We start from the raw sequence: 15398 nt of genomic DNA, 5'->3' as shown, positions 1-15398 counted from the left end.
GCACTTTTTCTTTTGCTTTATCCACTACAGTTTGAGTAGATTGTCATTAGGTACTTGCTGATATGGTTTGTTTTTATTCTACATGCAGTGTTATTTATGGTGTTGCTTGCACTTGTCTGTAATACGTGTACCTTAACCCCTTCAGCGCTGCGCGGATTCCTCCGCGGTGCTGAAGGGTTCGAGCGCGGGCGGGGCCATGACGGAACGGTTCCGTCATGAGCACAGCTCAACCGATGCTCATGACGGAACCGTTCCGTCATGAGCATGGAAGGGGTTAAATCTTGTATTTAGCATTGTTTACACTACAGAAATAATAAATTAGAACAGACAAACATCTGCATCAATGTTCTGAAGCATCCAAACAGTTTTCTTCCTCAGCCTTGTTTGCCTGCCTGTTTTGCAGTGCTTACTAACAAAGACATTACGATTGAAATTGCTTCCTCAATTCACATTATTATCATGCACAACCCTTGACAGTCGCTAGTGTGTGGCATGCAGATAACTCACCAGTCTATTTCTCTTGACTTTCGAAGGATACTGAGTTATAGTTTGTGTACTTCTCATGTTTATTGTCAGTCGAGTTTTTATGGAATTGCAGGTTTGGGTTGGTCTTTCAAACTTTCAAGGTATTGTCAATTCTATTTCAGACCCTTCATAGTTGTTCTTTGTTCTTCAGCCAAAAGCAGTTCCTGAGACAATAGGATCACTCCTTGGCATTGTTCTGATTGCTGCCTCAGTTAAATAATCCCTTTTTGACAGTATTGATACAAATGGCTTAGCTTGCATGTTAAGAGTGTTTCCCACTTTCTCATTGGAACTTAGAGAAAGACAATATAGAGGCATTTCATTTCAATGTTGGAGGTTTCAAATCAAAATATGCTAGATTTCTGGGCGGTAGGGCAGAGTGGTAGATGGGCCGTGCCACCGGGGGAGGGGGGGCCCCCTCCATGTGCTTTGCAGGGGGGCCCCCTCAAGTTTCGTTACACCACTGCCATGCGTCCTCAGGCAAGGGTTAGGTATTGCCCAGATTGTATCATATTGAGATGCCAATGACAGCATTGAATCTCCAAGGGTCTGGTGTTCATTGTTTTTATAAGGTGAATGGATATGGTGCTGATTGACTCAGGGTCCAGGGCATACTTCAGCATTCCACAGCAAATGAATTAGGCTGAATAAAGGGTGTAATGGTGCTCTTAACATTTTGTCATAATTCAGAAGCGTCAAGATTGTGGGTTGAGGGGCTATTCCGTTCATGGCCAGGAAAGCACATCAGGCAAAGAGGAAATGGGACCATGGGTTCTCTAACATTGACCTGTTCTGGAGAGTTTGTGGTGTGCGTTTCTTCCCCTGTGATTCCTCTACCCCTGAGCAACTGACCTTCAAGGAAAAAGATATGGGAGTCACACACAACATTGGAGATGAGCAGCAGTTACAAAGTAGTGATTTCCACCCAAAAATTCCAGTGATGTCATTGACAACTCGAACTTCGCTCTAGTAATTTATGCTGTGACTTGGAACCCATTAGTTGGAAAAAAGCCCCATTGACAGCTACTCATCTATATTTCCATTTATTGCGGTCTAATAACCTAAACATTATTGTTACTATAGTCTGAACTTTCTGATGTTAATTCAAAAACACTGGGTGTTCAGATACACGTCATTGATCAAACAAAATTCCATTCTTTTGTATCAGACTTAGTTCGAATTCTTCAAGTATAAGAACTGAAGTGTGGCTCTTTGGGAGAACTGAAAAGCCTATAAGTGCTCTTGCTTATTTTGACCTAAATAGCAGTGTTTTGAGGAAAATGTACAAATTCACCATCTTTCAAAATGACTTAAGGATTAGTTGGATATAAAACACATAGGAACTATGAAGAAAGTGGTTCATTTTCATTGTTTATTGAAAAATATACAGCAAAGATCTGAAAAGAAAATATATAACAACTTCTGTTAACATAAAAAAATATAATTTTGAAGCGCTTTTTAGATTTGGTCATTTTAAATATTTTCACAACACATGGGCTGGACATTCACATGTACTAAAAACATACGTCTGTTTCTATATTAAACCTCCTAACTAGGATCATTGTCTGGTAATTATTATGATAGGCTTGCTGGGCCAGCATACTCTGCTTCTCGTGGTCAAACATTATGACTCCTGTCATGTCTACTTGGAAGGATGAAAATACATCAACAAGTTGTCCCTCAGGGCCTGGCTTAGATTTGGGTTGTAATGGAAAATAATTTGATTTCCCAGTAAAACAATGTTTTCATGTTTGAAGGCCAAGAGGCCAAGCACATGGCCAACACAGCACTATATAACCATCTAGTAGCGTAATATAACATTTCTGCTAAATTTCTATACCTATAGTGGAGTGTGTTCCATTTACCACCTCTGCCAGAATTGGGTGGATTTTCCAATAGCGCCCCGTTTTATATCTGTCTCTTAACTTAAGCAACCTTGCCTCATACATTGCTTCAATGCACTAAAAAATTCTAGCTAAAGCTTCTAGAAATGGCTCAAGTTCTTCCTTCTAATTTTATTAAATTAGGAATTAGTTGTTTTAAGGATACTTCCCACATTAACCCAATTTCCTTCAGTTGTGTTAGGAAACGCACTATCTTCTACTTTATAAAGAACCTTCCCATCTCAGAGGCTACTCCTGGCTTATCCGTCGATAACCCTGGGGCTGCCCTTACCACCCTTGGACTTAAGAAACACAGAAACAGCAAGCAGAGCCAAGTTTACTGCAGCATCTCCACTCTTTGCCCTCCCCCTGTACCCTCAGAGGAGGCTGTTAAGCTATTATGGACTGAATAAGACTTTCCTCTGGCTTGAAAGGACTTGTGATGTCACTTCCATTTCCCTGGCGCTTTGGTAAAATAAAATGTCCATAACATGTTGTGCCAGGCCATTTTGTAATAAAACTGCATAATTTACAATGCAGAACTCTTGCATAGTTTGTACATGTTCTATGGGGTGGTGGGGTTAAAATCGTATTCCAACTCTAGAATGATTGCTTAATTCCTTTACCGCGGTGCAAATTTTGCCGTGGTGCGGGAGTTCTTAAGAGTGGGCGGGGCTGCGTCGGCCAACGGTCGTGCGCAGCACTGGGCAGGTAGTGCTCGCGTCGGCCAATGGAACGGGTTAAGCAATCTGATACAACAAATTGTTAAAGACTGCACTACTTAACACCACATGCTTGCTGAACTAATTCTATGACAAAAAACAGGGGTGTAACACAGGCCCCTGCAACCCCTATGGTGCACGAGAGCCTCCAGCCGATTCGGGGACCCCCAACTCTTCAAGGGTCCTTATTTTTTGCCAATGCACTGGATATCTGTGTTATATGAAACTCAGGGGCCCCACATCACATTCTGCAGGTGGCCCCATCATTTTGCATTGTGCCATTGACTGTAAACTGTAGGGGGAAATGTGCAAGTGTTAAGATACCAACAGATAGCAATAAGGAAAACAGAAAAGTCTGGCAGACAAAAATCAAGGATACACAAACACAGCATAAACAAAGCAGAATTTCAAGATCTGCACATGTATTAAAGACATAACAATAAACATTTGATAGTGAGGTGGAAATTTCCAAAACGAAAAGTGAGCAAAGATATAGATATATATATTTACAGCAAATAATTTAATGTTAAATCAAGTGTTTTTGGTTACGGCCAAGGCCTCCAGATTGGTTGTGGCACAGCTGGTTTCTCTGCAGCATCCACCATCTTTGGAAGAAGTCTTTGTTGACTGGGGCTACCAGCCAGAAGCGAAGAGCAAGTGTTTGCTGACAATCTTTTCTGCTCCGCCATTTGGTTCTGGGGAAGGGACGCAGGACCATCTGACTCAGGCACAAAATTGTTCGTTGGGCAAGAGTGATGGACAGACCACGGTGGCTTAGACAAAGTTTTGGAGATGGTCTCTGTGTACCAGCAATTCGCATCTTCGGTCCAATTAGGCTTGCTACAACTGTCCGGAAGAGGCATGCACCAATCGTGGCCGGACAATCTGCCTTTGTTTGCCAGGTAATTGTGAAACTCTAGTACCACCTGGTTAGATGTCGATGGGCAGAGTTCCTTTATGGATCCCGTGGCTTGCTGGAAGCACTCCTTAAATCCTTCTTCATACCTCTTTCTTGCAGATTCTTCCTTTGCTAAATAAAACATAACCATGGTTAGCACTCACCAGAGGCCTCAAATCATATACAGATCCTAAGTTTATCACTCACCTCAGGCTTGCGCGGATCCTACTCAGCATGGGCTCACACTCATAAGAGGCATACATTTATTGTGCAAGCTCTTGTCTGCCTACTAGAGGCCAATGTACATTCTCGGGAGGCTTGCTTGGCTCTCAAAGTTCTACATTCATTGTTAGAAAGAGTGTCACATTAATGCATTGTAGAAGACATGGGCAATCACTCATTGGAGGCCATCATACATTGCTATAGATGTCACACGGGTCAAATCTGAATCCTTGTAGGAACCAAAATGTCTGTAAATAATTGATTAAGGCAACATTTTGAACAAATAGGTGACTTATTAACAGTGTCATTTTTTTAAATTAAACTATTATTTTTGGTGTCTCCTGTACTCCTATCCATAGAATCATTATATTTACCATACTTGAAACTACAAACAATTGTTGGTGAGACCCGGAATTCCTTCTTAACCTATATAATGTACTGCTCGCCCAATATTCAGCCAGTATGCAAATGGATAGATTTACAGGTGTAGGTGGCCACTCCCACTTTTGGAAGGAGCTTTAGCAACACCTCAGTTCTCTTGATAAGCCAGTCAGACATATTGAGAAGGTTATGTGGTCTAGCGGTTAGAGATGCCGAGCTTAGTTGGGAGGGGGGTGATGAACAGGTTTAAATTCAGGCCTCGTTTAACCAGCCAGCGATTCTGGGCAATCGGATAATCTACCTGTGTCCATAAAAAATGATATCATTCTCTGGTTCTCTTGCATGGTGCTCCAAGGCGCATGAGCTAAGTTCACACTATATAAGTCTGCAACAAAAAAAAAGTCAAATGATGAGGTTTAAAAAGGGCTAGTACAAAAATAACTAAGGGACTATATGGTAGTTTGCTGTTACTCAGATGGTCATGTTCTCTACCAAGATACAGGCTCCTAGCAAGCAAAGGTGGCAGCATCAGACAGAGATGTTCTTGAAAAGATCTTGTCCAAACTGAGCATCATGAAAAAGATGCAGTAAAAACAACACCTTCTGAAGGAGAAAAGTCAGAAAGGTGCCAAAGCCGGTTTATCTCTGTTGGAATGTACAACTGTCTAAAGGCCACAGCTTTTAGTAAAACAGAGGATTTACATTTAAAAAGAGTTTGTCTGTGCCACTATAAACATATAAAAAGGACCTGTTGGAGACGTTTGTTTAGAATAAAATGTGTATGGTGCAGGAGTTTGGGGTTTTAATAAATGTTATTCTTTGCAGGTTGAGGAAAACTGCTTTTTGCGACGGTTGCCGAGTCTACCACCGTCCACCTCGAGTCTTATTACCCACTTTAAGGTAAACCAGGCATTTATAGCAGATAAGATTCAGCTGGCGCCACTTTTACTATGGGATAGCATTTGGCTGAACCCAGCTGATAAGCTTTGTTAGGACATTATACTTGCCTGCCTAATGTTGGATAAGGCTGATTCTGTACATTGGTTGAGCTACATACGGGACACTTTTGGATCCTAGGGTTTATCCTCCTGGTTCACTGATCCCAATCGTATACTCGAAAACGCTAGGGAGGAGGGGAATACATTATTTAAGGACTATTGTGCAAACACAAGATTGAAAATTGAGTTATCTAGACCATCGGTTCTAAATTACTGTAGTCTTTCACACACAGACGAACCTCCCCTGTACTTATCTCTGGATTTGTCAAGATGGGAGCGGTCACTTCTCCTTTGCTTCAGAGCAGGGTTAATTCATAGGTACTTACTTTTTTTTTTTAAAAAAGGTAGATCCAGAGGGGAACATAGTATTCACTTGTCCCTGTGACAATCATTCTGCACAATTCACACCAAAGCACTTTCTATTATGGAGGCTAGGTTTCCCATGCTGTAGACCAGCTCTCCTCCACTTACAATTCCTAATTTTATCTGAAACTGTTTAGTGAAAGCAGCCACCAGGGCTAAAAAAACGATGACAGGATAATTGGTCAGGAATGTATGTGCAATGTGGCTTAGCAGATGGAGCTAGGTCGAGATGTTTCGGTATCATTTTGGGGGATTGTAGGAGCGCATAGCGGACCCGTTTTGAGGTTTTTGTTCTTTTTCCTTTCCCATCATTCTTTTCAAACTTCGTCCATTTTCTATACTAGTGCAATGGTACTTTAAATGCATTTACGGCTTTCACTTTTTCCTTATTTTAAGTATGGTTATTTGATGTACTGTGGAATTTTAAAGCTGTTCATGAATGTATATCCTTAACTGTTCTTAATGTAAGATTATTTTTAAATTTTCTGTGTGATCTTGGCTATGTGCAATATTTCTATGTACTTTCATGGTCTAGTTCTAATCAGATCGAATCAAGTGATTGATGATGATGATGATGGTGTTGTTCTGTCTGTTTCAAAATAGTGAACTGTCTCTTCAGGTGAGTATCCAACTATATAAATGAGCAGGGTAAAATCACTACATGGGGGACAAATTCCTAAGCCTGATGTGAAGCAGGGTGAATCTCGCATAAACCAATAAAGACCATTACCTTCCGAGGTGTGCCTATCTTCTTGCAGTTGGGAGCTTAAATACGTTTCTGCATAAGTGTATGTCCTCCTAGAACAGACTGTTAGTTTAAGGAGCATTCAGGCACATGCATCAACCACAAAACCGGTCGCAAACGGGCAGATTCTCAGAATCTGCCCCTTTGCGACCGGTATTTTTGCATTTGGGATGCATCATCCCAAATGCAAAAATCGCAATTTAAGGAATCTCAAAATAGCGATTCCTTAAATAGCGATTGCATTTTAGGAATCCCTAGTTGAGATTCCTTAAATGCAATGCATTAAAGTTTAAAAAATAGCGATTTCGCTATTAGCGGGAGCAAATTACCATGAAGCTGGACTTCATGGTAATTTGCTAAAACTTAGAAAAATGCACTTATTTGCATTTTTCTAAGTTTCATGTTGCGCACACACATGCCCTTAGAGCATGTGTGTATGCAACATGTGTGCAGAGTTCAAATACATGGGTGCAATAGGGTGTCATTTTGACACCCTTGCACCCTAGAAATTGCGGGAGCAATTTGCGAGTACCTACTGGTACTCGCAAATTGCTCCCGCAATCTCCAATGCATTCCTATGGGCCTGGAGGCCCATAGGAATGAATGGGAAGCCATTCATTAATTGCGACTCGCAATTTGTGAGTCGCAATTAATGAATGTTAAGGAATCGCTATTTTAATAGCGATTCCTACATGCATAGGCTTTTGCGAGTCCTTAATTGCGATTCCTTAATATTCGCAATTAAGGACTCGCGAAAGCTTTTCTTGATGCATGTGCCTGTTAGTCCTTTCCCACCATGAAGTGATAAGAAGTTATCAATAACCGGTAAAGGAAACAGATGGAAGTCAGTACTGAAAAGTCATTTTGGTGAATTTGTCTTTGGAAGGGCTGCACCGCTTGTACTGCTATAGACTGATGTTTTGTTCATTCGTTTAACACCCACTTTGTGTTCCTCAAAGTCCAATTACTAACATACGTCTTGTAATGACAAACTTGAATTATTTGATAAGCTGTGAAGCAATGTAAAGAAGTGTCAATAATGTGTACCATATGCTTCATTGAAGCCCATCCGTAAAACGTATGACACTTCCTGTCCCATTCTATGCCCTACCACATCTCAGAGAGGATGAGGAGACAGAAAAAATCTGATGGTAACAGCATAAACTTGGGCATATGGGTAGTGTGAAAACTGGGGCAGGTCACTGGAGCTATAGAAAGAAAGCTATGTGGTAAGTAAAAGTCTAAGACATTAAAAGATTCTAAGGAAAGTTGGAAGGTGAAGAAGGGGTACCATCAGGTGTGGAGGGATTTGGTGGAGAGGGAAAGGCGGTAGAAACTAAACATGCATTACAAGGAAAACGTCTAATATGGGCCAGTAGGTTCTGCTTATACATTGAGGCAGAAACATCAGCCAGTTTTTGCTATCACATTGTTCACTCAATGACTTTGCAGAGATGGAAAGACAAAGAGTTAATCACAGGGACTGGCTGAGGGCAAGTAGAATGATAAAATGCCACAAAAGCATGAACCCTGAGTAATCCTTCCACAACTTCTTCCGACAACTGCTGCAGAAAGTACGGCTCGGGAGTCAGCAGAGATCACAGCTAGGGAGAAAGAAGAGAAACAGAAGCCAACAACAGCACATGGAATAAAAGAAAAACAGGTACCAGAGCTTATTGCAGCTTTGAGATGGATGTAGGAAAGGATGCACCTGGGTTTGACTGGTAAGGGCATTCCTCATGGAGAAGACCATTTGTGCAAGCTTTGATTTAACAAGAGTATTTCATGGTTTTCTAAGGATTGGTTAATTCATGAAGTTATGGTAATAAACTGGAGAGTTGGAGTGGACCATTGTTGGAGAGTGAGACGACTGGTAATATCTTGTGAAGGGTCATGACATTTGAAGTGATCAATGGTTATGTCTAGGGGCCCTTAGTTAGCTAATGTAATAAAAGGGTGACGTCTAAGAAGGGTGCTTGCCATTGGAACATTTAAGTTGGTCATATCTTTGGGGATCTTTGTATCATGGGAAGTAACAAAAATTGGGTTATTAGAAGTTTAAAATGTGGAGACTTATTAGGAAGATGAAATTAGTTGCAAAGTGATGTTGGAGTTTTTGACTGAAGTGGCCTCTATAATTGTTAGATAGTGGGGTTAATTAGGAGTAGTAGTAAGAGGAGTGGTTGCACTCTAGTGGCTATGGATGGTTTAGTCTTTTTGGTATTGGTCATAACTGGAGGAGCGTTGTAAAAGATGAGGTATGTGATGAGAATGAGTGTCTGGTTTGGGTTGAAGTTATCTCATAAATGGTAGAAATTATTATATTTGGAATCATAACTGTCTTGAAACAGGTAAAAATGCTTTCAGCATCTTATCTTACCTGGGATAAGTCAAAAACTATTATGATCATTGCGTATGGAGTGGACCATTGTTGGAGAGTGTGACGACTGGTAACATCTTGTGAAGGGTTATAACATTTGAAGTGAGCAATGGTTATGTCTAGGGGCCCCTAGTTAGCTAATGTGTCATATCTTTGGGGATCTTTGTATCATGGGAAGTAACAAAAATTGGGTCATTAGAAGTTTAAAATGTGGAGACTTATTAGGAAGATGAAATTAGTTGCAATGTGATGTTGGAGTTTTTGACTGAAGTGGTCTATAATATAATGGTTAGATAGTGGGGTTAATTAGGAGTAGTAGTGAGAGGAGTGGTTGCACTCTGGAAGTGGCTATGGATGGTTTAGTCTTTTTGGTATTGGTCATAGATGGAGGAGCGTTGTAAAAGACGAGGGGTATGTGATGAGAATGAGTGTGTGGTTTGGGTTGAAGTTATCTCAAAAATGGGAGAAATGATGATATTTCGAATCATAACTGTCTTGAAACAGGTAAAAATGCTTTCAGCATGGGCAGGGATTAAAGTCGGGTTTAATTTTGGAAGATGATGTTACAGAGGGAGTGTGTCCTCAGCAGTTACAAATGTTCAAAGAAATAAAAGTGCTGATTTAACTCTTATAGGATCACTTCAACCCTGAGCAGCTTTTTATTTGCATTCAATACCGAAAAAGCTTTCCTTATGTTAATCGGTTTCCATCTCTTTAAGACTGATATATATTGTAGAGCTATCTTCCTTTATTTATTGTTCCCACATCTTTTATCGTGTCAAGACTTCCAAAATTTATCTCAGGATGTTTTATGTTTTTGAAATGCATTTGTCATCTGATAATAATTCTATGTAGCATCAACTTTCTTTACATTACCCCAGCCTGGTCTGATTCCCCTCTCTCTAGTGCATTTGCAAGGAAGAATAGCCCAACAGGCATGTGTTGTATTTTTGTAGGTAGACAGGTTTCTTCTGTTAATTTCCTTAAATAAATGTTTCAAATTCAAGGAAGGATCTTGCTATTGAGGCAAGATGGCATCTTCAGAAATGCTATTCATGTCCCACTGCCTTCTCACATCAGACCATGTCTCAAATTAATACAGAGATTATGGGGCTATATTTCCGTGATAACGTAGAAAGAAAAGTGCCAAAGCCTTCTGGTGTAATCATAACTCGCTTTGTGGATTGAGGTGGCTAAATACTTCTAACAACTCACAGCAATCCATCTTTCTTGAATTTTTTGTCAGTCTGTCAAAGTCCTTCTGGCATCGCCTGTTGGTGTTTCAAGCTGAGGGAGAACCCGTGCTTGCCAGGGGAAATACATTTCCTGCACAGAAAGTTTTCCAGTGTGGATATTGTTGTCAAGCTCAAATGGGCAAAGTGATTCCTGATACTTCATTTTAGGGATTGCTGTCCATCAAGTACATTTGTTAAGCTCATTATTGAAAGCAATACCCATTGAGCAAAGCATTATGAAAATCATAAATCAAAGGAAGGTGCCTATACTGGTGAACCACTGTTGAAGGCAAGAGATATGTTACACCACAGGTCTAATTGGTAAATCCAATTTACAGATATATCTAGTGTTGTGCGATCTCTCACCCAATGTACATGTTCAAGTGCTTTTTTCATGGAGGAATAAAAGCAATGATTTCTAGGGCGGCACATTAAAATTTCACTGAGGAGAGAAGACAATTTTTTTCCCAATCTCTGAAGGTAGATTGGTAGCATCTTCTCTATATGAGCGACTGACTGACCGACTTAAGGGTGTTCACTTTAGAATTGTTTAAAGCTGATACTGAACTTTCCAAATTCATTTTATAATTATTTTTCACATTTTAGGTTTTTTTGGGGAGACTTGTCTTTTATTGGTGGAGGGGAATGTGAAGTTAGAAACTCAGTGGCCTCCTGAACGTCTCCTGTGCTGTGAATTCCAATATACTACATAAGGAAAAGGGTATCTCAAACCTGGATTTGAATTATTGTGGTGCCTGCCAGAGGATAATTTGAAATCAGATAGATGCTAAGCATTAGGATTAACTATTAATGTACTTTAATCGGGACTTCATTTTTCACAACATCATGTTTGTCATAACAGGCTGTGGTAATCAAACCTGGGTCCATTAATGAACATTCAGGGACCAGTATGTTGGATTTTTAGGTCACAATTTATGAGTATAACCTGGAGGCGATGCTCTGGTTGCTATGCCCTTTGGAGGGCAGCTTTATTCCTTCATATCACTCACAAATGTCAAACAGGTTGAGAAAGCTGCATGCACATTTCCCACCCATGACCACTTTGGGATGTTGCAGTTCAGCCAGGGAGCTATATGACAGCTTCCTACTATGCATACACTTTTGCTTTCTTGAGCCTGTAGTGAGGTGAGCATCTCATAATCTTAAGGTAATAACCACTAGAACTACATTTTTTGGTGGCCCTTCACAACCGCTGAAACCAGTGGCGGCTAGTAGATTTGGAAAGTAGTGATGCATTTTACAAAATCCAGAATTTGCCTGTTCTTGCAAGCACAGCAATGGAGCGCCTAAAGGAGGCTCTGGGATTCTTCCTACTGAGAATGTTTTTTAAAAATGGAGTAAAGTGACTCATTTTCAAGCCCAGTTTCTGGAATAGACACAAAAGTTATCCTTTGTATGTGCATTTCTAAAGGAACATATCTTAAAATATTTCAGATAATCCCTGTTTCTGTCAAGTGAGCTGACCTGCCCTAACCCCCCATGTTTTCCTTGAATTTCTGCTAATCTTTTCTATGATTGTATTCATGTCCTAAATATGGCATTCCACTTCAATCCTGCTTTAATAATCTCCTCACTCCTTTGTAACTCCTTTCCTGATTGTCACCTCACCCTTTTCCTTAGCTATCTTATTCTGTGCTTTTGTTGCTTCTTCACTCATTTCGTGACTTTTTACTCACCCTTCACAGTCAACTCATCCCTTTTTGATTATCCTCTTCACCACTTCACAGTCTCTTTATCGCTTCATTAATTATTTTGTCATCCATTCCTTTTGTGTCTCCTCATGCCATCCTTCACTATCTCTTACTTCTTTTCTGATTGTCACCTCACCGTTCCTCAACTGCCAACTCACTCCTTTCTTGTTATCATACCCTTTCTTGGTTGCCTACTCATGCAGTCTTCGACAGTCTCCTCATCCTGCCATTGATTAGCTCCTCATCCCATCTTTGACAATCTGTTCGCTCCTGTCTTGATATCTCACCAGTAGTGGCCCGTGCAGGTAAGTGCGTTGGGGGCTGTAAGTGACAACAACGGAATGGGGAAATAAAAAAATAAAAAAAACACTTGCCTTGCACTCGCTGCATCGCCAAGTCGGCAATGCAGCGAGTGCAAGGTAAGTGGTTTTATTTATTTATTTATTTGTTTTCCCTATTCTATCATTTGTCACTTTCACTCTGTTCCACCATGCTTACCTGCACGGGCTGCGACTGTATCTCACTCTTTCTTGTTTCCTCTTCTAGTCCTTGATTCTCTTCACATCCCATCCCATGACTGTTACCGCTTCTCTTGACTGCTTCTTCATCTTTTCATGACCGTCTCCTCACTTCTTCCCTATTACTTAATACTTCATTGTCTCCTCATCCCGTCCTTGTCTATCTCATTTTCTGTTCCTTGACTATCTACTCATACATTTTTCACCTCACTCTTTCTTCTCATCTCTTGATTGTCACTTCATTGTTTGATTGATGGTTTCCTCTTCCTTTTCATAACTGTATTGTTATCCTTTCCTTGACTGTCTTCAGTGCTTGACAGGCCTTTTATTACACTGGGCATTTCCCCTAGAGCCCCTGGAGATGGGTTTGAAAAGCCCAGGGTTGCTCCAGGTTCCTCTGTCACTTTCCCCAGCCTCCTATGTAAATTGCAGCAGGAACGGGAGGCTTCATGACATAAAAAGAGAGAGGGAGGTGTAAGGTAGGAACAAAACAATCAGAGAGGGAGAAGAGAGATAGCAGAGAAGAAGAGACATAGAGAATGGATGGATGAAAAGAGGCAGGTTGTGTGAAGAGATGACGGGATCATGGCAAGTTAGAGCATTTTTGCCAGGGCTTCTTTGGGTTCCATAGTCACAGCCTCCTCACTCCTTTTGTGTTACCTCACCCTTTCTTGATGGCACCGTATCTCTTTCATGTATCATCATCTCCACCATCACTGTATCTTTGCTCTTTCCTTGTCTCCTCATCCATTCTTTCTCTGTCTCCGCGTCTCTTCCTTGATTATCACCTCAACCCTTGCTTAGTTACAACCTCATCTGTCCCTTTCTATCACCTCTCCCCTCCCCTTCTCTCTATCCTCTCTTATCCTTTTCCACCTCTTTCCTCTCTATTATCTCCTTCTTGCATCTAGTTCATCACCAATCCCATTTCAGCTTTCTCCTTCACACTTCCCAAATTTACCATTTCCTCCAATTACCTATGCGCTGCATGAAAGCAGTGGTCACGCTGACTGTGGTAACCAGTATCATCTCTGAAATGAGAAACGGGAAGAAACTGTTTCATCAGCTTCCCACATGACAGGGGGTGGGAGTTATGAAATTTCTGTAAAGATGCTGGCAAACTAAGGCTACCCACAACAGGCATGCACACAGAAGTGGACCTGCACCCAATGAAGCTACAGAATAGGACACGTAGGCACAAAGCCTGCACCCTTGCGGCTGGGTTTACGAATCCTGCATGGACACGTCCTGCAGTCACAGGCCATGCATTCTGAATATCTGCATCCAGGGGTTCTGAACGAACACATTGGATGTGTGAGGAGCTCATCCCAACAAGTCTTCTGTGGAGATGTCCTGCATCCACAGTTCCTATTATGCTTTGGAAGAACCCCTGGCAATTCCTGCAGTGACTAATCCTGCTCTGCTCTGTACATGCATAACTAGAAATTCAAGTGAATAACCATGACTTGAGAAACCCTCCATCCAGAGGACCTGCATCAACACGTCCAGTGGAATGATACAGTGCACACAGCCCCTGCACCGATGCTCTGCCACCAAACTCCCTCGACCCACATCTTCTACACCCACAATTCCTCTATCCACAGAACCTGCACTACCACATCCTATGGAAATATTCTGTGTCTATAGTTAGTGCAGTGAGGAGCTGCACTAACCTAAACACATCCATTGGACATAGTCTGAATTAATAATACATTTCCAGAGCCAAATGAACAGTGGTTTGGGATCTTGGTCTGTGTATATTTAGGCAACTTCTGCTTACCTTGATGCAAGTCCCTAGATCTTAGTTTAAAGACCTATTAAATTCCTGTGGGTTTGGTAGCAGAGGGGTGCAGTAGGTCTTGTCCTAGAATGCGTAACTCAGAGCTTATAGTCAGATAATAGACTGCTCAGATAACTCCCGGGTATTCTTTGTTGGCAGTTTGTGGCCTGACCAAAGATTGGCCTAAGATGTCCTCAGGCAGTGGCGTAGTGCCCCCTCTCCCCGCTTTCACCGCTTAAGCGGGGTGGTGTTGACAATTATAGTTATTTATGACCCTGTCTTTCATGGCTGCAGCTCTGCAGACAAAAGCTATTAAAAAAATTAAAAGTAAAGGAAAATGATAAACAACGCAGTGACCAGAAGTGAACCACAGCAAAGAATTTAAGAGAAAAAGATGGGGAATGAAAGAGAGTGGGAGAGAGGTCTGGAAATTAGAACAAAAGGAAGGACATATACAAATAAGGAAGGAACTGTGGATGAATGCAAGGATAAAAGGACTGATGAATGGAAGAGGAAAACAAGATTTACGTGGGCGGGTGAAAGAAAGTGTCTGTAATGATAAAAGGCTGGATAAATGGACGGGTGGAAGGGTGAAAGGATGAACTGGTGGATTGATAAAAGGAGGGTGAATTGGTGGGTGGATGAAAATGGAGGAATGGTTGGAAGTGTGAGTAGAAGGATGTAATGATGGTTGGAATGGTGAAAGGATGGATGTATGGAAACATGAAAACATGGGTAGATGGATGGGTGCATTACAGGCTTAAAAGATGGAGAAATAGATGGACAGAAGGCTCTATTAAGGGACCTCGTCTAGAGTGGGTAGAGTTTACTTGCTTTGCTCACCTTCGAGGGATGGATCAACGTTGGTGGCTATTTTAATTTTGTGGCTACTCCCTTGTCCTCAAGTAACAACACGTGATGTTTTGGGACGTATGAGTAAGTTCTGCAGTGGTATCTGTTAACCTCTTTCTAATGTCCCACCCAAAAAAAACAGATTTTGTGGCTGGTGATTTTATTTGAACCTGGCTCCCTGGGG

At 41.3% G+C, this 15398-nt stretch overlaps 1 protein-coding gene across 1 annotated transcript in view; it reads right to left on the bottom strand.

Annotated features, from left to right (window-relative positions):
• Positions 1–1891: 1891 nt before the first annotated feature.
• Positions 1892–15398, bottom strand: part of LOC146780153 (transcription factor HES-7.1-A-like) — a 43573-nt gene continuing 30066 nt past the window's right edge. The window contains exon 4 of the mRNA XM_085637364.1: positions 1892–4160. Within this exon, the coding sequence (XP_085493490.1) occupies positions 3676–4160 (485 nt within the window). The 3' untranslated portion in view covers positions 1892–3675. The remainder of the gene's footprint in view (positions 4161–15398) is intronic.

The sequence above is a fragment of the Triturus cristatus genome, chromosome 12, assembly GCF_964204655.1.
Source record: "Triturus cristatus chromosome 12, aTriCri1.1, whole genome shotgun sequence".
In the NCBI taxonomy this organism is placed as follows: Eukaryota; Metazoa; Chordata; class Amphibia; order Caudata; family Salamandridae; genus Triturus; species Triturus cristatus.
This window is presented reverse-complemented; position numbering and strand designations above follow the sequence as displayed.